The sequence below is a fragment of the Serinus canaria genome, chromosome 3 (genome assembly GCF_022539315.1).
Source record: "Serinus canaria isolate serCan28SL12 chromosome 3, serCan2020, whole genome shotgun sequence".
Classification (NCBI taxonomy): domain Eukaryota; kingdom Metazoa; phylum Chordata; class Aves; order Passeriformes; family Fringillidae; genus Serinus; species Serinus canaria.
This window is the reverse complement of record NC_066316.1, coordinates 17,193,063-17,217,645: the sequence shown is the minus strand read 5'-3', so window position 1 is coordinate 17,217,645 and position 24,583 is coordinate 17,193,063. Positions and strand designations below refer to the sequence as shown.

At 46.1% G+C, this 24,583-nt stretch overlaps 2 protein-coding genes across 2 annotated transcripts; one reads left to right on the top strand and one right to left on the bottom strand.

Annotated features, from left to right (window-relative positions):
- The first annotated feature begins 1,792 nt into the window (after positions 1-1,792).
- Positions 1,793-5,570, top strand: PROKR1 (prokineticin receptor 1). Its single transcript, XM_009097033.4, has 2 exons — positions 1,793-2,289; positions 4,880-5,570. Exons 1-2 carry the CDS (start codon positions 1,793-1,795, stop codon positions 5,568-5,570), a joined length of 1,188 nt encoding a protein of 395 aa, XP_009095281.1.
- Positions 5,571-11,411: 5,841 nt separating this feature from the next.
- Positions 11,412-12,251, bottom strand: LOC127059459 (basic salivary proline-rich protein 2-like). Its single transcript, XM_050973003.1, has one exon. The coding sequence runs from the start codon at positions 12,249-12,251 to the stop codon at positions 11,412-11,414; it is 840 nt and encodes a 279-aa protein (XP_050828960.1).
- Between the last annotated feature and the right edge of the window lie 12,332 nt (positions 12,252-24,583).

Below are 24,583 nucleotides of genomic sequence, written 5' to 3'. Positions count from 1 at the left end.
TCCAGTAACAGCAGCACGTGCAGAGGAGAAACCTGGCGGCTCTCTCACCAGAGAAGAAAACTGCCTCTCTCTCAGGGTGCCTGAGACCTCCAAGAAGATGAGTACAACTGCAGGTACCCTTTGCTGATAGTGTTATGTCTGTTTGTAGATGGTTGTGTTGTCTGTATTTATTTTACAGATCTTTTGGTATTTAGCAGTAGAATCTGACACAGATTCTTGTTGGCCCCTTGTTTTGGCCAACAGATTTTGCATCCAAGAGTTTATTTAACATTTCTCTTAAATGAATGTTTACCTTTCCAGGCAGCTGTGGAGGTGTCTCCTGAAGCGTCCCTTGTCAGAACTGTTTCATTTCAGGCTTTGGCTTTCTGTAATTCTGTTCTGCAATGCTCGGTTTAAAAAAACAAAGTTGTAAAACAGAGTTTCTGACAGATATTTGTTCAGTGTCGGTACATCAGGGTCTGAGGGTGGTTCCGGAGAAAGAAGGGAGCAACAGCTGCACTATGCAGATTACCCTTTGTAGCCGTGACTGCTATTGTTCAGTAGCATTTGACACCCCAAGGACTTACTGCTTCAGAGCAGAAAAAGCAGTAATGCACAGAAAAAGCAGTAATGCTCCCTGATCCTCTGCTCGGAGGAGGTGAGACTGTCCTGACAGCTAGGAGTCTGGTGTGAAGATTCCTAGATGTACCATGGGAAGACACAAGAAGATGCCGTCTCAGCATTTTAATACAGAGAGGCAAAAATAAGGAGTAGATGAAATGGTTTTTTTTCCCCTCTGTGGGAGATTTTTTTTTAATATATTTGGTACAACTGGCAGTACAAAGAGGAGACCCTGCTCCTCCCCAGCATCAAAATGCAAGGCACTCTGTCTTGCTTACAGAAGATTTTCTCTTTCATCTTTCACTCTCTGTGGAAACACTTTCCCTGTGAATGGCAGATTTGCCTTCACAGCTAAGCTCTACAAGTTGGTTCATGGGACAAAATTCTTGTCTTTTCAAATTGGCAGAGCTTCACCTGTTTGACAGAAGTGATAATGGATTATGCTAGTAGAAAAATTTTGTCCTGTACTTAATTAATGGCTGCCAAAAGGGAAGTGCTGGATTTAGTATTTTCTTGGGTCTCTGCAACTCTTACTTCATTAAGAAATGTATTTAGAAGCAAGAACATCAGTTCTCTTTTCATTCCCCTCTACATCACTCTGAAACAACCAGAATGAAGCATAAACTTGGTCCAAAAGGCACATCAAATGCTTTACAGAACACTGAGTTGTCATTTTAGTGTCTTTTATCTTGCACGATGATGACAGCACCATGGGCTTGCGGGCTGGTAGAGTTTTAAACTCGATTTTACATTCCTCCTAGACTGTCATTTCACTGCCTGGTGAAAATTTCATTGTCGGTAAATAAAACTGTAATTGCTGTAACAAACAGTGCATGAAGCAACTAGAAGCATTTATTTAGTGAGAACAGAAGCATCCTTTCACAGGGTATTTCTTCCTTCTGTGTACATGCACCAACAGATCTGTGGGGCAATGAGGTGGCTATTGCTCTCCTTCAAGATGAGTACTTTTGCTGTCATTTCCTTTCAGGAAACATTTTCCTCTTTTTGTTCCCACAGAAGGAGATAAGTGAGGCTGTTGTCCTGTAATCCTCTGGGGACAAAGACAAGGTTACTCACTGCTCAAAAGGAAGCTTTGGGTGAGGTCTCTCACCTGCCACTCTTGTGCCCTGCCACATTCGGCTAACACAACACCAAGGGCCAGCCAAGCTGCGCATGCCAAAAGAAGGCAGACATGGCCATGGAGCAAACTGAACGCAACCTAAATGCTACCACCCACCTCAATTTTGCTTTAATCTACAACATCCATGATGGGGATTTCACCTATTTGAGAAACTTCTCTTTCCCTTTAAATTTCACTTACAGTGACTATGACCTGCCGCTGGACAGTGAAGATGACATGACCAAAACCCGTACCTTCTTCACAGCCAAGATTGTGATCGGGGTTGCTTTGGTTGGCATCATGCTGGTTTGTGGCATTGGCAACTTCATCTTCATTGCTGCTCTCGCCCGCTACAAGAAGTTGAGAAACCTCACCAACCTGCTGATTGCCAACCTGGCCATCTCAGACTTCATTGTGGCTATTGTGTGCTGCCCCTTTGAGATGGACTACTACGTGGTGCAGCAGCTGTCCTGGGAGCATGGCCATGTCCTCTGTGCCTCAGTCAACTACCTACGAACTGTGTCCCTCTATGTTTCGACCAATGCTCTCCTGGCTATAGCTGTTGACCGGTAAGTGGGATGCTATGACTGCACAAAGATGTAGCACCAGCTTCCAAAGTTCTAAGCCATGTCCTCAAGTGTCACATCCACATTTTTTGTGAACTATTCCATGGGTAGAACGTTTTGATGCCTGACCACTCTTTCAGTGAATTTTTTTCTAATTGTGCTGCAGTCCTGAGAGATTGCCTACCTTTTACTCCAGGAATTTTAACAATTTAATTTAATTGTATCCTTTCTCAAGACTCTTCTCTCAGCCTCGTGCACCACGGATTCTGACAGACCAAGACACTGAGCATCAGTCTGGTGCTGACATAAGTCTGACATGATTGATTCACAAAAAGCCAGAGACTGGCTCAGTAAACTCTTTACAGAAAGGCCATCATCACAAGATCTCTTTTATGTTCAAACACAATACAAATCTCTGTAGACCCTTTGAACATACATATGTGATTCCCACTCTTCCCTCCTCTTCTCTCCCCCAATTTCTCTCATGTGCCATTTTAAACTTAGGTGTAGTGTTGCAGTTTTCAGTCCCTGATGCAAAAGTCAGCTCAGGAGCCCTCAACCTGTGCTGAGGGCTGTACAGATACAGCTTGTGAATGGCTGATTCAGCTGTTCCTGATGTGAATGGAAGTCTGTGAAGAGACTCTGGAGAAGTTCAGAGGTGTCTTCCTTGGTGTGGGCATGGGGACGATCAGCTCCTACAAAACAAACCCTTAACAAGCATCTAACAGAACAGGTTTTCAACAGCAGCTGAGGACGCATGGCAAAGCTTCTAAACACTACCATGTATGCATTATCATCTTCTATCAGTTTTTCAGCTTCTACAAGGTTTTCTTGGAAAGCTCTGCCAGTGCATCTCAGGCTGATGAAGTAAGGGGTCATGGCGTCCTTATGTCTGCTAAGAAATCAGATTTATAGCATATCTTCCCACACATCTTTAAAAACAAGCCTGATTAACAAGATTAATCACTGCAGCTTGTTGTAAGAAAACACAGTTTTGGTTTCACGGCTTTTCTTTTTTCTTTTTCTTCTATTTGCAAGCTATTGGTTTGGTAAACAGAGAGAAACCCCATTGTTTAACAATCATCTATTCCATGTTATGTCATATGGATTGTTGACTTCTGTCTCTAAAAGGAACAGGCTCCTAACAAAAGTCTTCCCATGTTTAGATCGTTTAAAAAGAGTCAGCTGTGTAAAGTGAGTAAGCCTGTCCCACTGAGGATTTTCTTTAGGGAGGGCTCTCTTCTTCATCCATGCCTTAAAAAATAGGAATTTCAAAATTTTAAGGCCACACCTACACTAGAAAAAATACATCATCTGAAGAGGAAGAGGGCATAGTAAGGGTCTAATATCCACACTGCAAATATTTAGCTGGGTCCCCTTGACCAAACACCCATGGACATTTGGTATGTTTTATGTACACTTTAGGAGCACAACTTCCAGGATAGTTTAATCTGAATTCAGTTTGTGAACTGCAGAACCACTGCATGGTAACAGCCATGGTAAGCAATGACAATCAGGAAATCCACCACAAAAGCTTCCTCCAGAATCTATTGGACAGATTGATACCATCCAGACAAATGTTCTGCTGAGCAGATATGCACGTTTATGAATACATACACATACATTATGCCACAACTTACATCCCCAGGACCTGATCTAAAAATGTTAACCTTCTGCTCCACAATGAGGCTGACTTATTTTGCTGTCCCCTGACATTTACCCTGAACTATTAAGAGACATGAACAATTTGTCTGCTTCCAAGAACTGTCTGATGAAAAATGCTGTTGACTTTCCATTTTTCTTTAGAATAAATATATCTTATGGATGCTATTCGATATATTGAATATATCCAGATGTAATAGACTCCAAAGGAATGAGAAATTCTACTTTTTGAAACAATACTTTGGGTTAAATATGGTTGTACTGGGACCTCTGATAAAAATTTCCTCCTAGCAGGAATACTACAACCTGTCAGCTTTACAGTCCTAAGCAGTGCAAATATCTAACTCAAGTCTTCTGTTTTGCCATATTGCTTAATACTGTATATTTAAGACATATAAGCAATAGTCACTTCCAGAATACACACAAAAAAAGGGTTTGCATGGGCAGAAAATAGATACACATTTTGTTGGTGGCTTAAAATCATGTTCACCTGTAACTATACATTAGCATCACCTTCAGGTCTTTGCACCCCACAGAATAACCACAGAAATAAGAAACACACTGTAATGTATATTTCACCTCTTTGTAAAAAGAGCTATTTAAGTAGCTCTCTGCCTAGGGAAAACATTTTCTTGATTCTACATGTTTGTGTTTTCTTCCCTGGACCTGACAAGATGTGTAATACTGCATTTTCCAAACTCTTGCTCCTGTTTAAAAGGAAAAGTTGTGATACAAAATTGTAGCTCAGCTCCAGGCTGCTACTTCACAACATGTTCTTACAGATTATTATGTCCTTTCAGATGAGTATGTTCAGGCTCTCCCCTCAGGAATGACAGCAATTTCCTCCTGCCCAATTCTGTTTGCTTGTATTTTGAAGTGTGTTCTGGCCAGTGTTTTCAGAGTTCATTTTGAATATATTTTTCTGTTCTAGGTATTTGGCCATTGTTCACCCATTGAAACCACGCATGAATTATCAAACAGCAACCTTCCTCATTGCCTTGGTCTGGGTCATCTCCATACTTGTAGCTATTCCATCTGCATACTTTGCTACTGAAACTGTGTTGTTTATAGTGAAAAACCAGAAGAAATTTTTCTGTGGCCAAATTTGGCCAGTTGACCAGCAGATGTACTATAAATCATACTTTCTCTTCATCTTTGGCATTGAATTTGTAGCACCTGTGATTACAATGACCTTGTGTTACGCCAGGATCTCTCAGGAGCTTTGGTTTAAAACTGTCCCAGGATTTCAGACAAAACAAATCAGAAAGAGGCTTCAGTGCAGAAGGAAAACTGTTATGGTACTAATGTGCATTCTGACTGCCTATGTTCTCTGCTGGGCACCTTTCTATGGTTTCACAATTGTCCGGGACTTCTTCCCCTCCTTTTTGGTGAAAGAGAAGCATTATCTTACTGCCTTTTACATAGTCAGGTGCATCGCCATGAGTAACAGTATGATAAACACCATGTGTTTCGTAACAGTGAAAAACAATACAATGAAGTACTTCAAGAAGATCATGCTGTTCAGATGGAGGTCAACGTATAAGGGAAGCAAATCTAGCATAGATTTGGACCTGAGAACAAGTGCAGTCACAGAAGAAGTAGACTGCATAAAACTACAATAAATTTTCTGAGGTTCTAATCTTACCTTTTTTGGAGAGGGGGCAAAGAGAAAATAATACCTTGTCAGAAACTTGTTCCTTATCTGTGGGAATACCCACCACTGGTGAGAGCTCTCAAATAAGCAGCCTACTTTGCATTCCCACCAGAATTCTTCTCACTGGACTGCTGGATAATCCTTAGGCTTGAAAAGATGTTGTGCTTCAGTACATCCATCTGTAAATTTGGGAAGTAGGCACTAATTTTATAGTTGTTTAATAAGAACAAAGAAGTATATGAATACATTAGAGTGTACTACAATGATGGAAAAGTTGAGTGCTGACCCTAGCAGTGATGCTTCTTTGTTTCTTAAGAGAAACCTCTTAACACCTTTGAGTTTATGACTTGTACCTTTAAGCTATTTGGTGTCCTTTTCTTTCTTCTCAGAAGACAAAGGATGCCAAGAAAGCCCATTTTGCTTCCTGTCACGTTTTTCCTCTCCGTTTACCTTTCCTGATGAAGATTCTTGAAGTCTACAGACCACCAGCTTTCTATTGTCATTGGACAATATGCACAGCATGCTCCTATGAAAGGCACATGCTTTGAAAGCTAAAATCTGCTTCACAGTCAAGTGAAAACCTGAAGTTTCTTCTTGTTACACCTTGTTTAAGAATGCTTTATCAATATTCTACTCTTCAGTTTTATGGAGAGTGTTAACTCTGTTATGTATTTGGAAATGCCTCAGATATATATGAAAAGGATTTACTCCCTCATCTCCAGGCACCCTGTGGCCAGCTTCTGCTGCCTTAAAATGCTGAGCTCCTCACAGAATCAATCACAAAATTGTAGAGCTTGGGAATAACATCTCCACATTGTCTAGCCCATCCCTCTGCACACATTAGCCAGGATTGTGTCCAGCTAGGCTTTGACTGACTCCAGGGAATGCTGACAGTCTCCGTGGATCACCAGTGTCAGTGTTCAACAGCTCTCACTGAGTGAAAAAGTGTTTTCTTACATTCAGATAGAGTTTTGTGTGTTTTACCTTGCTTGTCAGTGGGATCCATATAAACATACAGCATGGTGGTGGGAAAAATCCAACCAGACATCTTACCAAGTCTATGTGCACCTTCCCGATAAAGGATAAGCAACGCCAAAATATCAAGATGATCCACCTATCCTTCTGAGAGCAAGGCAGGCTTAAGCTTCAGCAAGCCAGCCTCTGGTTGAGTTGAGAAGCTTATTGTCTGCTCATATATGACGCTACTCCAGATGAATTCTACTTTTCCTTCTGCAGTGCTTCTTTCACTGTTCTGATTTAGTGCAACTCCAGTTTGGATGTTTCTTAAATGATAATTGTGACATAGCAGGTGACAGTAATACATACTCATTTCAACTACACATAAGATATAATGGGCTTCTGTGTATGCTAAAAAAATCTTTTCTGTTGTGATGACAAATGTGTATGTGGTTGTGCCTTCTTTTGGAGTAAATGGTTTTGGTAAATAACTTGTCTATTTGTCAATTTAAAGTGAGCAGAAAATCCTGCAAATAAAACATGCCCTCAGTATAAGCATTCCAAATTATTTTTTGTCTTTTTCTTTTAGCCATCACTTTCTTACCCAGCTGAGTAATGTGAATGATCCCATTGCTGCTGAAGAAAAATTGACCAATTAAATTTAAGGGCAAAAGGATGTTGTTATAAATGATCAAATCGACAGCCAAATTTATAAAAAAAATTATAAATTTATTAGATCGACAACGAAAAAAATAGAATATTATAAAACCACCACAGCCAAGACGGCATAAACCCCAGACTTTGTCACTGGGTGAGCCTGGGTGAAACCGACGTAGTGTCAGCATCTCCCCAGAATGTCACACTAACTGCTCCATGCAGCCAGCTTCTATACAGTTTATTCTGCCTGGAGCAGAAATGACCTAAGATTTCTGTAAGTTCCTACATATGTATAACAGGAACTATACAGATTCAATCCCGTACAAAAATCAATCCATAGGTTTGGATGGCTGTTTGGGCTCCTCGAAATGGTCTTCCTTTCAGCTGTAACCAGGAGGTTGCTGTTCTTCGATGTAATCTCTCCCAGGTGTTGTTCGATGAATGTTCTGGACATTCTTGGGAAATGGTCGTTGATCACCCAGGAAAGACTCATTCACTCGTTAATGGTCATGATTTTATCTGGGCGAGTCCGGGAAATCTTTTGAAAATGAAAAGCCCTGCTTCTGGCCATGGGGGTCAGATGCATGGTTGGATCTTTACAATTTTTATACAATTTCCAAAGCATGAATTATCTACATCATATACTACAGATATGCAAATCCATTAAAATGCTCAAAGCCTCTCATCATTAGCTGCTCTTAAATATATGTTGAAGAGGGTTTCATCATTTGCTGTTAGGCAAAACAATGACTGAAATCATCCTTCAAAATGTCAGTTTTGAACAGGGCTAAGTACTAAATCCATTTGTTTTCCAGCCTGCCACAGAAATTCAAAGGACAAGAGTGTTTAAATATTTCACTATCAAAAGGCTTAATCTTGTAATCTCACCTGAAAACTCATGTTTTTTTCTGAAACCTGCCCTAGTTGTAAGGGATTAGCTAGCATTACTGCCTGTTATTAGAGTATGTGATAGACCATGTTTTCCCTACATGGTTTTGGTGCAACAAAGTCAACTGACAATTTCCACACTAGGGAAATCCATCTAAGGCTAAGTTAATAGAAAAAACCAATTTCTGCCAAGAAATATAGTGCTGAACAAAATCTGGGGCAAAGAATTGCTTTAAGACACTGGAAATCACTCTGAGAGCTTCAGATCACTCTTGTGGTCTGGCCTAACCACTGTTCTCATTCCTGTGCCTGCCAAGGGTATTAAAGCAGCATCCTCCACAGCCCCTGCTGAGAGTTTGGGTTTTGGGACTGTTGTATTTTTAATATTTTGAGCTCCTCCAAGCAGCAAAGCAGTGTTGTTGCCTGAACCTCTGGATAGGGCAGGAGAAGTCATGCTTTTCCCTCAACTGCATTTGTTGTGAGCTGCATCCACAGAGAGAGGGGGACTCCCACCGAGGAAGGGTGACAGTTCTGTTCCTTGATCCAAGAGTGAAGCAGTCACATTACCCTTAGCCTGTGTTGGCACCACCTCCAAACAGCTCAAAACAGGGCACTTTCTGAGACAGTATTTGCTCTCAAACTGAGCTTGAGCAAGCAGTGGCCCAGGGCTTTGCAGGGGGATCAAAAGTCACTTAAAAACTACTGTGAATACTCCTGAAGCGTGCAGGCAGTGGGAACAGGGTGTGACACAAGTGGCCCCCTCAGGCAGGGGGGAGCAGGCAGGGAAGGGTCTGAGAGAGAGAACCAAATCCCACATTCCCTAGGGCTTTTGTTATCTGTGCAGGGAAGAAAAGAACAAAAAAGGCTTTTTTTGTACCCTCACAACTTACTAAAGGACAACATTTAGAGAGGGAATTGAAATGGACTGCACCTACCTGGATCTCTGCTTGTAAACAGAGAAAGACAAGCACAAGTTGGGAAGAAGGCAGCACCTGTCTCAGAGGAGAAAGTTGTGCCTTTCCAGCACAACTCCTGCCTACTGGAAGCTGCCTGCTGGAAGCTCTAACGGGAACAGCTGCAATATGGGCTCCATCATGCAAGAATTGTGCCATGTGGCAAGGATCAGGACTGGGTGGAACCTGAGATCCTTTGGCAGCGTTTAGGTGACCAGGCAGTGAATCTACCAGATTCCGTGTCTCGGTTGTGGCTAGCTCCAATTTTTGCTGCCAAATACAAAAATGTGGTGCTACCACACCAGATCACTGCTTAGTTGTCCTGCTGCAGCACAGCTCCAAATCCATAGCCTTGCTTCCTTCTACAGCAGCTTCTCCAGGGATAACTTGAGAGTAAAATCCAGTCTCTGCTCCTTCATGCTGAAAAACATAAAGCCAGGTGCACCGACAAGCTAAAACAGTAACATGAAATGGCTAAGAGAGCATTAAGAGAAGAAAAAGCAGTTATTCTCAGCTACAGGCACTGAGAAAACAAAGCCTGTGTCATTAAAACAATTGACCCTGTACAAAAGGGGATGACCTACAAGATCCCAGGCCAGCATACATCAAAGTAGCCAGCACAGAAAATTTCCCTAGGGACTGACTGACTCGTTCAGGAGCTGACTTTGCTGGGATCCTTCTTCTTTGAGCCCTTCACGTGGCAACAGCACCCTCCAGCTGCTGCCTCTGCAGCACAGTGTCACTACAAACTGCATCAGCTCACATCAAACACCGTGGGAATGGCGTCAAGCACGTATTCCCAGGATTCCTATGACTCTAACAAGTAGCAACAGATGCTTCAGCTTTCGACAGCTGGGTACCCAGGCACTTATCCAATGTTTGTAGTGTCTGCATTCTCCCTCTCCCTGTGTTAGCAGGGCTATGACAGATGCTGGGTGTTTGGGCTGTCCCCTTTCTATATATTCTGCACCACCTGTGCAGAAAAACACATACCATTGAGCAGAAAAAAGCAGAATTGAGGCAAGATAGACACATGTCCCCCAGAATCACGGAGATCTTGCTCTCTCATACACTCTGTTAGGATCCTGTCCTATAGGCTGCACTGTAACCCAGGAGATTGGGTTGGATAAGTCAGGATAAGCCCTAACTCACAGATCCAATTATGCTGGAAAAGACCTTTGAGTCCTTGAGTCCAGCCTTTGGCCAAACACCACCATATCAACTAGACCATGGCACTGAGTGTCAGTCTTTCCTGAAACACCTCGAGACACAGTGACTCCGCCACCTCCATTCCAATGTCTAACCCTTTTTTGGAAGGAAATTCCTCCTAATGTCCAACCAGAAACCCCCTGGTGCAGCTTAAGACTATGTCCTCTTTTCCTGTTTTGTGGGAGAAGATACTAACCCCCATCTGGCTAAAACCTCCTTTCCGGTAGTTGTAGTGACTGATAACATCACTCTTGAGCCCCATCTTCTCCAGGCCAAACACACCCAGCTCCCTCAGCTGTTCCTCAAAACCACTGACAAGGCAGGAATTCCTGCAACCTCAAAAGTGACCTTTGTAACACCAGCTGGAACTAAAGAACGTGGAACAAATCCCAGCATGAAAGTCACCAAATAATCATGGATAATAAGAAACATCACTGAGCATAAAGTCACTTAAAGTTGCTCAAAGGGATCCTGAGACTTGACAAGGAGAAGGGCTACTGTGGGGCTGAAGGCTAAAGGGCTCCTGAAAAATGGCACTGTCGCCCTGATTTTGTAAAACTTTGTAAGCCTTCTGATGTTTATATTCTCTCAACAAACTTTCTCACACACAATTCTGTAAATAACCTATGTTTTGCATTCTTTCATGGAGGTGGAGAGAATTGATGGACCCTTGGTCTGTCCAGTGGCATTGGAGAGGTGGCACTGTCACCCTCCAATCCACTGTCACCTTTGGAAAACTATAAATGTTGGAGTCAGAAAATAAAGGTCGCTCTTTTTTTGTTCCCCTCGAGAGCAGCAGTGTCTGTGTCATCATTTCGTGCCTTATGTCAACATCTGGTGAACCCCTTCGTGTGAATTTGAGACCTCGAGTGTCGTGCGGCCTTGCTGGGTGAGGTTGTATCCTTCCCCCCCCCCCTTGTTTGCCTGGCGTTGCCTGCTGCTCTTGTGAGAGATGGCAGCCTCTGTGAGTTCCTCGGATGTTTCTGTTCTTTTAGAGCTCTGGAAAGTTCTCCTCGACCGGAGGGGAGTTTCCCTTTCCTGGAGTGAGTTTGAGACTCTGTTTCTGTGGGCCAGAGAGCAAGGGTTTTTTTCGGACTCTTTGGAGGCGCTCTCTAGGGAAATGTGGTCTCGCGTGGGCGATCGTCTCATGGTTGCTCTCCTTGACCATTGTTCGGTGGATGTGAGATCGCTGATGGTGCACTGGCAGAAGTTGAGTGACGTTTGGCGGGGGTCTCCTCGTTATAGCTCTCGGGGTTCCCTAGGGACCCCTTCTGTCTCAGATGTGGAGGAGGGGGAGTCTGATTTTCTGTATGACGCAGGACCCTCTCCCCCACACCGAGAGGGAGAGCTGGGGGGCAGCTCCGCCTCGGAGGGCGATGTCTGTTCCCCCGGGGTGGATTGGGCTCCTGGCCAGCTGGTCCCGAGCCCGGCGGGGGGTGCCCCGCGGGCATCTGGGGGCTCGGTGGAGCCGGGGGGCCGCCCTCCTCCGCCCCGCCCCGCACGGCCAGCGGGACGGGGGGGGACCCTCCCTCCCTATGTGCCTTCCCGGTGCTTGGGGACAGCGGGCAGTCACGGGGGCCGCTGCCGCCTCTGTTTGACTCTGATTCCGAGACGATTCTGTGTCCGCACTGTGGCATCTCCGCCAAGTACCCCCTGGCTGCGGTAGGGATGGCTTCGCCTCCCCCTGGGTCCGGCTTCTCGGAGGGGGAGGCGGTTTCTCCCGTCCCTGGGCAAGCGCAGTCCGTGGCCGCAGCCCGGGGCGGGCCGTCCATCGCTCGTCCGGCGGGCCCGGCCCCTGCGGCCGGGCAGCCCGCCCCGCCCCGCCCGGCGGAGGTGGTACCGGCTGCTGCCTCTCGCGGCACGGGTCGGGCGCTCATTGGGGCTTTGCCCGCCCCCTTTGTGCCGGCCCGCTCTGACGTGACTCCATGGGCCGTGCCCCTCTCGGCACCCGGCCCCGCCCCCGTGTCGGGGGAGGGGGGCCCCATGCCGGTTTCCCTATCCGTGCTGGCGCCCGCGCCTGCCCCCTCCACGGAGCCCTCTGCCGGGGCTGCGGGGCGGCAGGGCGCTGAGGTGTTTCGATTCAGCGCGTCTACCGATGCTGCCGGCAGGAGGCCAGTGACTCCTCGGGGCCGTGGTCAATCCTCGTTGGCTTTGTGGACGCTGCCTTCATGTCAGGTGATGGTGCGTCCGAAAGAACCCAGCCGTTTCTGGCAGGAAGTTAAAGCTAAGACTGACGAGATGTGTGATCCTGCATCCCCACGGCAGCTGCGGAATCGAGGGGGAGTCTCCTCTGGCTCTGCTGATTCTGCAGGAGATGCAAGGCCTGGCGCTGTCGGGCTGACTCCCAGCCCAGCATCTGCTTTTGTCCCTGTGATGCCCACAGGACAGGATGTGGCAGGTGCTGCAGCTTCGTCGGGGAGTCTCCAGGCCTTCCCTGTGATCAGGGGTGTTACTCACAACACCCATGAACCTATTTTGTTTAAGGTAGAGCAGGAACTTTGCGATGCGGTTGCTCAGCATGGTCTGGGGTCTGTGGAAGTTATGCACGTTCTTCGGAGAATTACCGCGGACGTGCTGACACCTCACGACATCCGCAAGCTGGGCCATGCTCTTTTTAACCCTGTGCAATTTGTGGTTTTTGACGCCAAGTGGACTCGCCTGGCAGCTGAAGCGGTGCAGCAGAATGCTGCGCTGGGGGCGCAGGACCCCCGGCGTGCTGTTGTCGCTGACATGCTGTTGGGCACGGGGCGTTTTAGTGATGTTCAGGGGCAGGTTGGCTATGATCCTCTTGTGCTTCAACAGGCCCACGAGCTGGGCGTGGTGGCACTGGTTCAGGCTGTGGAGGTGGCTGCTCCGCAGGCGCCGTATGAGACCATTCGCCAAAGGGCTGATGAGCCGTTCATGGGCTATGCAACGCGGCTGTCTGCAGCTCTGGAGAGGCAGGTGTCTGATGCTATGACAAGGGATCGCCTCCTTTCAAACATTTTAAAACTTAACAGCAATGAGGCTTGTAGGAGGGTCATAGCGGCTCTGCCTGCGTCTGCTACTATTGCAGACATAGCAGAGGCCTGTTCGAATTTCAACCTTGTGAGGCCAAAGTTGGGTGCCGTGGCTACTGCTGTGCAGCCAGTCTGGGCGGCGCCGCAGAGCCAGTGGCCGCAGCAGGGGAATGCGCGGAATGGCAAGAAGCGGGGGAAGAAGGCGCAGAAGGCCAAATATCCCATGTTTTTATGTGGTTGGTGTGGAAGGCCTGGTCACATATCCAATGCTTTCAAGGCGATGGCTCATGTTAATGGCCAGGCTTTGCCGGGTTCGGGAAACTGGAAGCGGAGCGCCCCGGAGAGATGCGCTCCGACACAAGTCTCTCTCCAGACCCCGGAGCCGATGGAGGTCTGCTCTGCCGGCTTGCGGCCAGCACCCGCGGATCAGCAGGTGTGGATGTCTGCACCGCAGCAACTGTTGTCTTAGAATCTTGTCGGATACACAAGATTCCCCTGGATGCTTTTGGTCCCTCGGGTGGAGGCATGAGTGCTCTCCTGATGGGGAGGTCTAGCGCCACCATTCAGGGCATCATTGTGCACCTGGGGCTCATTGATGCAGACTTCACAGGGCAGATTTGTGCCATGGTTTCCACACCCACCCCCCCTGTCACAATCCCAAAAGAGACGCGCATTGCTCAACTTGTGCCTTTTAAGTCCTCTGTTCGCAGGACGGCTGACCGGTCACGTGGTGTGGGCGGCTTTGGATCCACTGGGTCGCCTCAAGTTCACTGGACCACCGTCCTGTCCGTGCCGTCCCGAGATGCTGTGCACCCTGTCCAACCCTGGTGCGACGCCGTCGGACATCCGCCTCCGCGGACTTCTTGACAGTGGGGCTGATGTCACGATTCTCCCCCTTGCTGCCTGGCCCCCGGAGTGGCCCCTGGATCCGGTGGAGATGCCTGTCACAGGACTGGGAGGGACGGCGCAATGTTTCGTGAGCCGGCGGCCCGTGCTGGTTGCAAACCCGGAGGGACAGACGGCCTGGGTTAGGCCTCATGTTACCTCTACCCCTGCTAACCTCTGGGGGAGGGATGTTCTGTCCGCCTGGGGGGTGCGCATCGGGACGGGTTTTTGATGGGGGCCACTGCGACGAAGGGCGCAGACTGTTCTACGCCTCCTATACGGTGGCTGGTAGACAAACCTGTTTGGGAGAACCAGTGGCCCCTCCCTCATGAAAAATTGGTCGCCCTTCGAAATCTGGTGCGGGAGCAGTTGGACCAGGGTCATCTGGAACCTTCTACCAGTCCCTGGAACACTCCTGTCTTCTGCATCAAAAAGAAATCTGGGAAATGGAGGTTGTTGCAAGACCTCTGAAAGGTCAATGCCGTGATGGAAGGCATGGGAACGTTGCAGGTGGGCATGCCATCGCCTACCATGCTTCCCGCGGACTGGCCGATCCTCATTGTGGATCTGAAGGATTGTTTCTTTACAATTCCTTTGCATCCCAATGACAGGCCGAAATTTGCCTTCATGGTGCCAGCGATTAACAACGCTGAGCCGGCACAGAGATATCAATGGAGGACGCTGCCCCAGGGCATGCGCAATTCCCCAGCCATATGCCAATGGTATGTGGCCCAGGCCTTGTCTGGAGTTCGCAAGCAGTTTCCTGATGCACGTCTGTATCATTATATGGACGACATTTTGGTGGCTGCGTCCACCCAGGATGAGCTGCTGAGGATTCAGCCTCGGTTGCTGGATGCTTTGCATGCTCATGGGCTGCAAGTGGCTCCAGAAAAGGTTCAACAACAACCACCTTGGAAGTATTTGGGGGTCAAAATTCTGGAACAGACAATTTGTCACCAAGAGGTGCAATTTGTGCATTCTGTGAAGACACTGAATGATGCTCAGAAATTGGTAGGTGTCATCACTTGGTTGCGTCCATATTTGGGACTGACCAATGCACAGCTGTCTCCGCTGTATGATTTGTTGAAAGGAGACAATGATCTAAAGTCACCTCTCACATTGACCCCTGAGGCGCAAAAGGCGCTGGAGGTGGTTCAGCAAGCTGTTTTGGCTTGCCAAGTTTATCGCATTGATCCCTCCGTTGATGTCACTGTATTCATCACCACTCCAGATTCGCATCCCACAGGTATCATTGGCCAGTGGAGTGACAAATGGTCCAATTCCTTGCACATCTTGGAATGGGTTTTCCTGCCCCATCAGCCGCAGAAGACGGCAACTGCATTGTTTGAGCTAATCGCTCGCTTGATAATCAAATGCCGGCAACGGTGTTTGCAATTGATGGGTGCGGATCCCGCAAAGATTGTACTGCCGGTGCAACGGGAGGATTTTGACTGGAGCTTTGCAAACAGTGTGTCCCTGCAGAGTGCTCTGGAAAACTTTTCAGGGCAGATCACTTATCATCTGCCCAGCCATAAGCTGTTGCATGTGGCGAGATTCACACAAATGTCTTTGCGGCCCAAAAATAGTCAGGAACCCGTGCAAGGACCCACCATCTTCACTGACGGTTCCGGGAGGACCAGAAAGGCCATTGTTACCTGGAAGGATGGATCTGAGTGGCAGGTTTTGGAAGGTCATGAGGATGGATCAGCCCAATTGGTTGAACTGAGGGCTGCTGTCATGGCATTTGAGAAATTTTCCCAGGAGCCTTTCAACTTGGTCACGGATTCCGCCTATGTGGACGACATCGTGCAGCGATTGGGTCATTCGGTTTTGAAGGAGGTCAGTAATCCTGCCTTGTTTCATTTGCTGAAGACCTTGTGGCGTGCCATTCAGGCTCGGGTTCATCCCTTCTATGTTCTGCATGTGAGGAGTCACACCTCTTTGCCAGGCTTTATAGTGGAAGGTAACGCGAGGGCTGACAAGTTGGCTAACCCAGCGTGGGTAGCACCTCAGCCTGATACACTCGCGCAGGCCAAGGCATCACATGGGTTTTTCCACCAAAACGCACATACCCTGCAGAAGCAGTTTCAGCTGACGCCAACTGAGGCTCGTGACATTGTTGAGTCGTGTGACGACTGCCACGCGCTTGCTCCGCCTTTGCCGGCAGGGGTAAACCCCAGAGGCCTTAGGGCCTTGGAGCTTTGGCAGACCGATGTCACCCAGATTGCCGAGTTTGGCCGGCTCAAGTATGTGCATGTCACGGTGGACACGTTCTCCTCTGCGATGTGGGCTTCTGCTCACACTGGAGAAAAGGCCCGTGATGTCATTGCCCACTGGAGGCAGGCCTTTGCTGTTCTGGGCATACCTTCTGCTGTGAAGACCGACAATGGTCCTGCTTACGCATCACAGAAGGTGCGGCAGTTCCTGCAGTTGTGGGGTGTCTCACACAAGTTTGGTATCCCTCATTCTCCAACCGGTCAAGCTATTGTAGAACGTGCTCATGGTACTCTGAAGCGGGTTCTTCAAAAACAAAAACGGGGAATGCAGGGTGAAACCCCGCACAGTCGGTTGGCAAAAGCTTTGTACACAATCAATCACCTCACTGTGCCGCAGAACTCAAATAACCCTGTCATTTTGAACCATCATCTCTCGTTGCAGGCTGCGGATGAGGCACTTCAGCCTCGAGCAAAGGTTTAGGTGCGGAATTTAGTCACCAAACAGTGGGAAGGTCCCTATGACCTTATCGCTTCGGGGAGCGGGTATGCTTGTGTATCCACAGATACTGGGGTACGCTGGGTACCTTCGAAGTGTGTTCGCCCTGACCTGCAACCGCAGAGACAGAATCCGGCCGACGGGCAACATGGAGACCGTGACCAACCTGAAAGGCATCAAGCGGGTGACTCATCGAGTGATGATTCGGATGCAGACGACGCGAGTGATCGCTCTGATGACTCCTCCGCAAATGGACACTGAACATTGTTCATGTTTGTTTTTCACATTGTTAATTTTCTTTTTCGTTTTTTCTTTTTTAGACAGAAAAGGGTGAGATGTCGCCCTGATTTTGTAAAACTTTGTAAGCCTTCTGATGTTTATATTCTCTCAACAAACTTTCTCACACACAATTCTGTAAATAACCTATGTTTTGCATTCTTTCATGGAGGTGGAGAGAATTGATGGACCTTTGGTCTGTCCAGTGGCATTGGAGAGGTGGCACTGTCACCCTCCAATCCACTGTCACCTTTGGAAAACTATAAATGTTGGAGTCAGAAAATAAAGGTCGCTCTTTTTTTGTTCCCCTCGAGAGCAGCAGTGTCTGTGTCATCATTTCGTGCCTTATCTCAACATGGCACCATGAAGGTTGACGAGGGAAAGAGACTCCTATGGGGTGGCAAAGAACTGCTTCCTGCAGGTTATAATGAGCACAAGACAATAAAACCCTAGAATGCATACAGTGCAGAATACAATACAATACTGTACCATATGCTACAATAGCTATACAAAAAACCATGATATAATGCAGTACATACTCTGCAATACATTAAAAATACATAAACTACAATAAACATGAATGACAGCACACAACACATCTAGGACCATAATGAAAGGAATGAGAGGGATGTGTCTTTACGAACAAACTGTGGGTCTGCTTGCAGAGAAAGCCAGATACTGATAGGCAAAAGAAGCAATGGAAGGAAGCATTAATTCCAGAGGAATCCCACTAATTGACACAGAGTGTTGCTCATCCAAGACTGTGCCAAATTCCTGGACTTAGAGAAAAAGAACAGCAATACAAAGAAAAATGGGGGGACAGGGTGGGAGGGTCCGCATTAGAAGGGGTTCTGTATTAGGCTATTCAGGAAGTCTGTAATTCTCAGGTACCTCAGCCAAGGGGGAGAGGAAAATAAAGCAGGGAAATGAGGATAAAGAGGAGGCTGCATCCTCAACAATTTGAGAGACCTCATGGGAAATGTCCCATGGCCTCTCCCTTTATTTGAATAAAGTTGCAGTATCCTCTGTCTCCTTTTAGAACATAAACCTCTGTCATTGTGGATTATTTTTCCTAACAATAAATACAGTAAATACCACATGATACAGCACACACTGTAACACACAACCCACTTCTCATCCTTTGAAGAAACCTGCAACTCACACTAGGCCCTCTGTGGCCAAGATACAAGGTGGCCCCTTCAAATGACCTGGAGAGTTCCTGTTTCACTCAGGATCTGCATCTGTACTTCTCTGGTCACTCTGACCTCACCCTCCCTGTGTGCCCAACACACAAAAGACACACAAGCAGCACTAATTCCATGGCACCTTTTCCCCAATGTCAGATACCACCACAAGGCCTTGACATGGCACGGTACCTAAGAGGCAGACAGGAATCTCTTCATCCTACTGAGTGAATTCACCTCATGGGAATGCCCTCCCTTTTGGCAGAGGGAAGGCGACCTGAAAAGAACCAATGTGACTTTTCTTTATGTCTCAACATATGTTGTACACAGGGTGAAAAATTACTATAGGGGCTGTTAGACATGCTGGGAGCCTTAAAATGGACCACCTGACAAGGAGGCAGAAAATGGAGGTGTCAGGAAAGTTAATCCACGAGAAATTTATGTCTTTATGGTGGGATGCCCCTGTGTCCTGTCAGTAATGCTGGCCCTGTCTTCTATTTCTCCCTCTGTCTCTCGTTTTCCCTCTCTGCTCTCTTTTCTATCCCCCTCTAGTTGAGTCCATACCCTTTCTTTACCAAGAAACAGTTCTCTGATATAATGTTGCCACATTGGTGCTTTATTTTTATCTGAGAAATCTGTCAAAAAGAATGCTTCCCTTTTCAGCAGAATCTGAAAGGGGAAGCATCTGTCAGGACCAAGATGACCCTCCAAGAATGAAAGTTTCCAAGTGCCAAGGGGGTGTGTATAATGAGGTTTTTTGAGGTAGAAACAGGCAGCAGCTGAGGTCATAAGGGCCATCCCCAGTGCCCAACCTCTGAACTGCTGGGACCTGAGGCTGCACAGCCCCATCTTGCATTCCATAGCCTGGAACACACCTCCCTTGTGCCCCAGAGGAAAGTGGCTTCTCCCTCTGTGTCCTAGGGTGACTGTTATCCCCATTCGTGTGTATGTAATTTATGCTGGATATTTTGTTCTGTGCCTTTAAGACTGGCAGAGTGAGAGTTTTGTTTTGGGCCTCCTATCAGCTACTCGGCGGGACATACAGATAGCACCAGTGCATGTTGCGGCTTCTCTGCTTTTTGCCCTGCTTTTTGCTCTCGCTCTTGCTTCTGCTTCGCTTCTGCTCTGCTTGCTCTTGCTTCTTTCCCCCCTTCTCATTAGTTACTTTAGCTAAACAGTCCAAATTCCTTTCTGGACTGTCCCCCCCACCCCGTTGGACCTGCTGACTGCTCCGGACTGGGATTCAGAACACCGAGAGAGAGAGGTTACACCTTGTGACTGCAGCAGCTGCCTCAGCGCCGGAGGGACTGATAACAGCAAACCCCCAGGAGAGACTTTTCTGAATTTGTCATCTTTCTCAGAGCAGTGGAAGAGTGGTGTCATCCGGTATTGTTCATTGTGTGTGCTGGGGGTTGCTGTGCTTGTCAAATAAACAGGTTCTTTCCACCTCTCTTCGAGGAATTCTTCCCGAACCGGTTGGGGGAGGGGGCTGTGTGGGTTTGTTTTTGGAGAAGCCCTTGTTGGGGATTCTCTCCCAAATTTGCCCTAAACTGGGACACTCTGCCAACACCTCAGCATGAGGCTGGCTCCCCTTCCTCCTGCTCCTCCAGAGAGTGTCGCTCCAGTCTGTGGCAGCTGCATGCACCTGCTTGTGGAGGTGCCTCCTGGGCAGGACTGAGACAGTTCCTCTGTGACACAGCCCAGCTCAAGCCAGGTCTGTGCTCTCCTGCCTCCTGGCCTTGAGGGCAACTTCCCCTAAAGCCAGCAGCTTCCTTCACAGGGCAATTTCCCTGCCCAAGACAGCCCCAGCGTGATGGGAGCAGGAGATCTCAGGGCTGCTGAGAGCTGAGTCTGCACACAGCTCAACGCAGCAGTGGCCAGGCCTGGGCAATACTTGGTTTGATTCTCCCTTGGCAGTTTTTCCTGTAACAGGAGCCTCTTCACAACAAGACAAGCACACAAGCTCAGTCAAAAACCAGGGCATTAGAGCTGTAGAGGGCACATCCACAAAGTCCTCCTGAAAAGTTCGTAAAACCAGCTAGTGTGTATTTGGATGTCTACTTGAAGCCATACTAGAATGTTTCTCTTGCTGAACTTCAGGACTTTGACCAAAAAAGGTGCCAAATTCACAGGACTGCAGTCATCTGTCCCAAAATAAAGTAAAACCTTTTAACTTGCTTTCCAGGAAGCTCAGGGGAGTGATGAACACACTGAAGGCAAGTTCTTCCAACAACTTTTGAAATCAGAGACACAGTTACATGCTTTTCCCTCTGTATGTTACAAGTTTAACTGTGCAAAAATACAGTCATCAAGACTTTGCTGAGAAATGGAAACAGTTCTGGTGATGTACATAGAAAGAGGTACTGTTGTAATCAGAGCAAATAACACTTGTTGAGCCAATCAAGTGCTTCGATACATTGAGATCCTGTTCTTAAGTGATTTAGACAACCTGTGTTTAACTACTGTACCTCAAGAGAATCAACAAAACAACATCTGGAAAAGATGGAAGCAGAATAACAAAGTTTAAAATTGCACTAACTCCACAATAAAAATGGCTTAGACCTTCCTGCCAATATTTCTTTCAAGCACAGGAAGATGAAGTTTTAACAACCTTTAAAACTGTATTTCAAAATACAAAATACCAATGGCATTGCAAAAAAAAAAAAAAATAAAAAAGAAGAGAAAAAAAAGAAAAACCCAAAAATTTCAGAGCTCTATCCTCTGGGTCCACAACTTAATAAAACAAACATCACACCAGCCCCAAAATAATACAAATGGATAAGAAAGGCATTGCAGAATCCCCTCAACCCCATTATTATCTTCCTTTACTGCCTATATCATGGAGAAAAAAATTTTCAAACCAATTCCTCTCCTCTGTGCAACCATGTTTGAACACAACCACACTGGACATTTATAAGGTTGTTCTTAGCAGCCATTTCCTGATCCTAACAAATCTACATGTTTCTTGCACAAGTGTGTCAACATCTTCATTATCCTTTTCTTCTGAACTTGGTTCCCAGTCCAAGTCTTCACCTGTAGGTTCGCACTCCTCCTTCTCCTTCTCATCTATAAAGCAGTCATTGAGGTCAGATTCATTGGCTTCACCATTATTGACACTGTCCTTCTTCACAGCCCTTTTTCCTGTAGTGACAAAAATGTCATGTATTTGTGGCTAATAAATGTAGAGTTCAAGATCCCTCCCAGAGCCCACATAGTAAGCGTTTCTCCTCACAAGAAAGAATCACCTAAACAGTACATCTGTCTTCCAGTTAAGCCTCTAGCTATTGCTAGATGGCTACTCTGACCCTAATTTAATTTTCTCCATCCATCCATCCATCCATCCATCCATCCATCCATCCATCCATCCATCCATCCATCCATCCATCCATCCATCCATCCATCCATCCATCCTTTATATTCTTAGTCTTTGGAAGCTAATAGCTTCCTTCACTTGAGAGAATAAAATTTTCTAGATCACTAACCTCCTATGTTCTCCACTTGCCTTCATGATGGATAGTCTGTGTTTCCCTTCTGAAAGTCATCTCGCTCAGAAATGCATTTTGGCAGATGTGTTTCAACCTTGCTCTCAACATCTGTGACACCTCTTTTCTTGAATTTCCAAAATTCTTAACTAGCCATGGCCTGTTAGTATTCCAATCATGTCTTATTCTATCCTCAAGTCACATCACTGAGTAAAATCATGTTCATTTCTTGGCCTCCCACCCTCACAGTTTTGCATTCTTACTTTATCTAGAAATAACCACGCAATGATATCAGTCTAGCTAACTGATCTGTTGAGCAGTTGTCACCAGCTTTCATATGGAACTATGAATATGTTTTTTTTTCTTTAGCTACAGACCACAGCCCAAATCCTAACTCTTTAAATTAACCATAAACAATTTTCAGCAAACTCTTGAAACCTCAGGTCAGAGCTCCAGGCACAAACACCACCACCAGTACCTCACATAGCCAGACTACAGCCTCTTTCAGTCACACTCTTCTGTGAGTGGGAACACTCCTGTTCCAGAATTACCTTCCTTCTTATGCTTGCTGGCTTATTGTTTAAGAGACTTCAGAGGAAATTAATCATGCCATAACTGGGGGCGCACATTCATTTCAGGATGTTTTCTTCCAATTTGTCTCAAACCAAGACACTGTATTAGCCCATAACCAGCAGAATTTCTCATCAGAATCACAGACTATTATAGTCCTTGCAGAATTAATTATGCCTTGGAGGGGAGGGGTCAAAATGAAGACGCTGAATAAAGTAAGAACAAGATCCCCCTTCTCAGACTAAGGTTATGAGAATAATAAGCCCAAGAGCTGCTTATCAAAGAAAAGCCCTTAGCCACTTTCACAGCGCTGTGAGTGGTATTTTACAACAGAAGCAGGAATGCTGGCAAAATACTGATAACTTTCATATTCTTCTTACAAATGTAAGAAGTGCATACTATGTTTTCCCTCCTCATATATCAACACTTTGATTTCAGCAGTGAGTGATGCACTTCCTTTTATGCCTTTCCTCTCCATTTCTTTCTGCTGTAGTTCAATTTAGCCCTGCAGCCCCTAAAGCTGATGATTAAGCTCAATTCTGCCTTTTGTCTAGTAGCCTATCTATAAAGATGATCTTGAAACTTTCTATGGAAGTATCTCCTTGATGTGGGGAAAAAAAGCTTGCTGAGTGCTCCTTCCAAAACATTCTATTTTGAAATGAGCTTATCAGCTTTCTAGAGAACCTACACAAAAGTATGTAGGAGAATCCATGTAGTAGAATCCATGGCTACAGGGTGTTATTCATCTCAGTAGCAACAACCTAGAGAAGTCATTCAGTAGTGACAATTTAACAACAGCATAACTGACTTTTTTTCAATTCCTTCCCCACAATTATTCCAAATTTGCCTCAAATTAGTTTTCAGAACATTCTCTAAGGCAATTCTGGCAGCAATTAGACTTAAAAGCTAAATATGTTAACTGTCATGTAGAGAGCTCCCCTCTTATCTTGGCTGGTGGAATTTAAATACACTTGTAGGGAATTTAATCCTGCTGTGTCTAATGGTGCAGTTGTGCCAAATATGACAAAATAAAGATTAATGGAGCCCTTACTGTCTGTCTGACCCTGCAGGATGTGGTATGATGGCCTCAGGTATGAACTTGCAGAGTACCACCTTTTATAAGCTTTGCCCTCTACAGAGCTGAGTAAACCAGTCAACAAAACATTACAATTTTTTAAAAATAGTAAATATAAACAGAAATTAATAAATTAATTCCCTTCTTTCCTGTGTGTGCCAAATATAAATTCTTCCACAGTTTATTCTTAGTAAGAAAAGTTGCAAAAGACAGACTGAATTTCACTTCTGTATGCAAGTTTTACATGCTGCAAGAGCAGCACTTCTTCCTTCAGAGTCACCCCTGCCTGACCATCAGCTGCACACAAGGGGCAGGGTACGCCCTACTATTTGGGTAAGGAAAGTGCTCTTATGAGAGGCACAGCTGCAATTTAAAACCTTCAAGAATAGATTTGGACTTTTAGATATGCACATAACTCAGACTGCTTCATTCTAAAATCTTCAACACAGTGCATGCCTCAACACTCTGCAACACAAATTTCTACCAGGGACCTCTGATCACGGTGGGGCTGTATCACAGGATACACTAAAGCACACAGATAACAAACGTGCCTCAGAATATGCTGGTGCACAGATATAAGTATAACAAGTATTTGGTGATACTCAAAGGGCACACAAACTGGATAAGAAAATGGTATGGCAAAGAAATTTCACAGTGGAAAGTCTAAAACAACCTCCTGCATTCACCCAGAACAGAAATAGAGGCCAAAACACTTTGCCTAGAAAGCTAACTACAATTATTCGCACTTTTATTTACTTTCTGTAGAAAGCAAATCTATTTTGAAGATTTCCTTAGGAAATTCCCAGCCTCTCCTTGGTGGTCTCAAAGAAGGCAAGCCACTTCCCACTCAAAATGCAACAGTTCTACACCCTCCTGCCTTACTCAGGTCACTGAAAGACTGCACAGCATCAGATTTTCAGACTGCTCTTTAAAGCTCACTTTTAATTTTAGAAAACATAGGAAGCTTCATGTTTGGAAAACTAGACAAATAAGAATCCTGGAAGAAGACATAAGCATGTGTCCTCGGTTGTAAGACATGTGGGTATTCTATTTCTTTCTGTTAGTGGTGGGGCAGTTATCTTCTGTTATTTCGGCAGTTTTCTTTATCTGTTCCACAACCAATCCTCTCTCCGG

Coding starts and splice junctions, on each gene's coding strand:
- PROKR1 (XM_009097033.4), top strand. CDS start 1,793: ATGGCCATGGAGCAAACTGAACGCAACCTAAATGCTACCACCCACCTC. Junction 2,290..4,879: donor CTGGCTATAGCTGTTGACCG/GTAAGTGGGATG, acceptor TTTCTGTTCTAG/GTATTTGGCCATTGTTCACC.
- LOC127059459 (XM_050973003.1), bottom strand. CDS start 12,251: ATGGGGCCCCCCTCCCCCGACACGGGGGCGGGGCCGGGTGCCGAGAGG.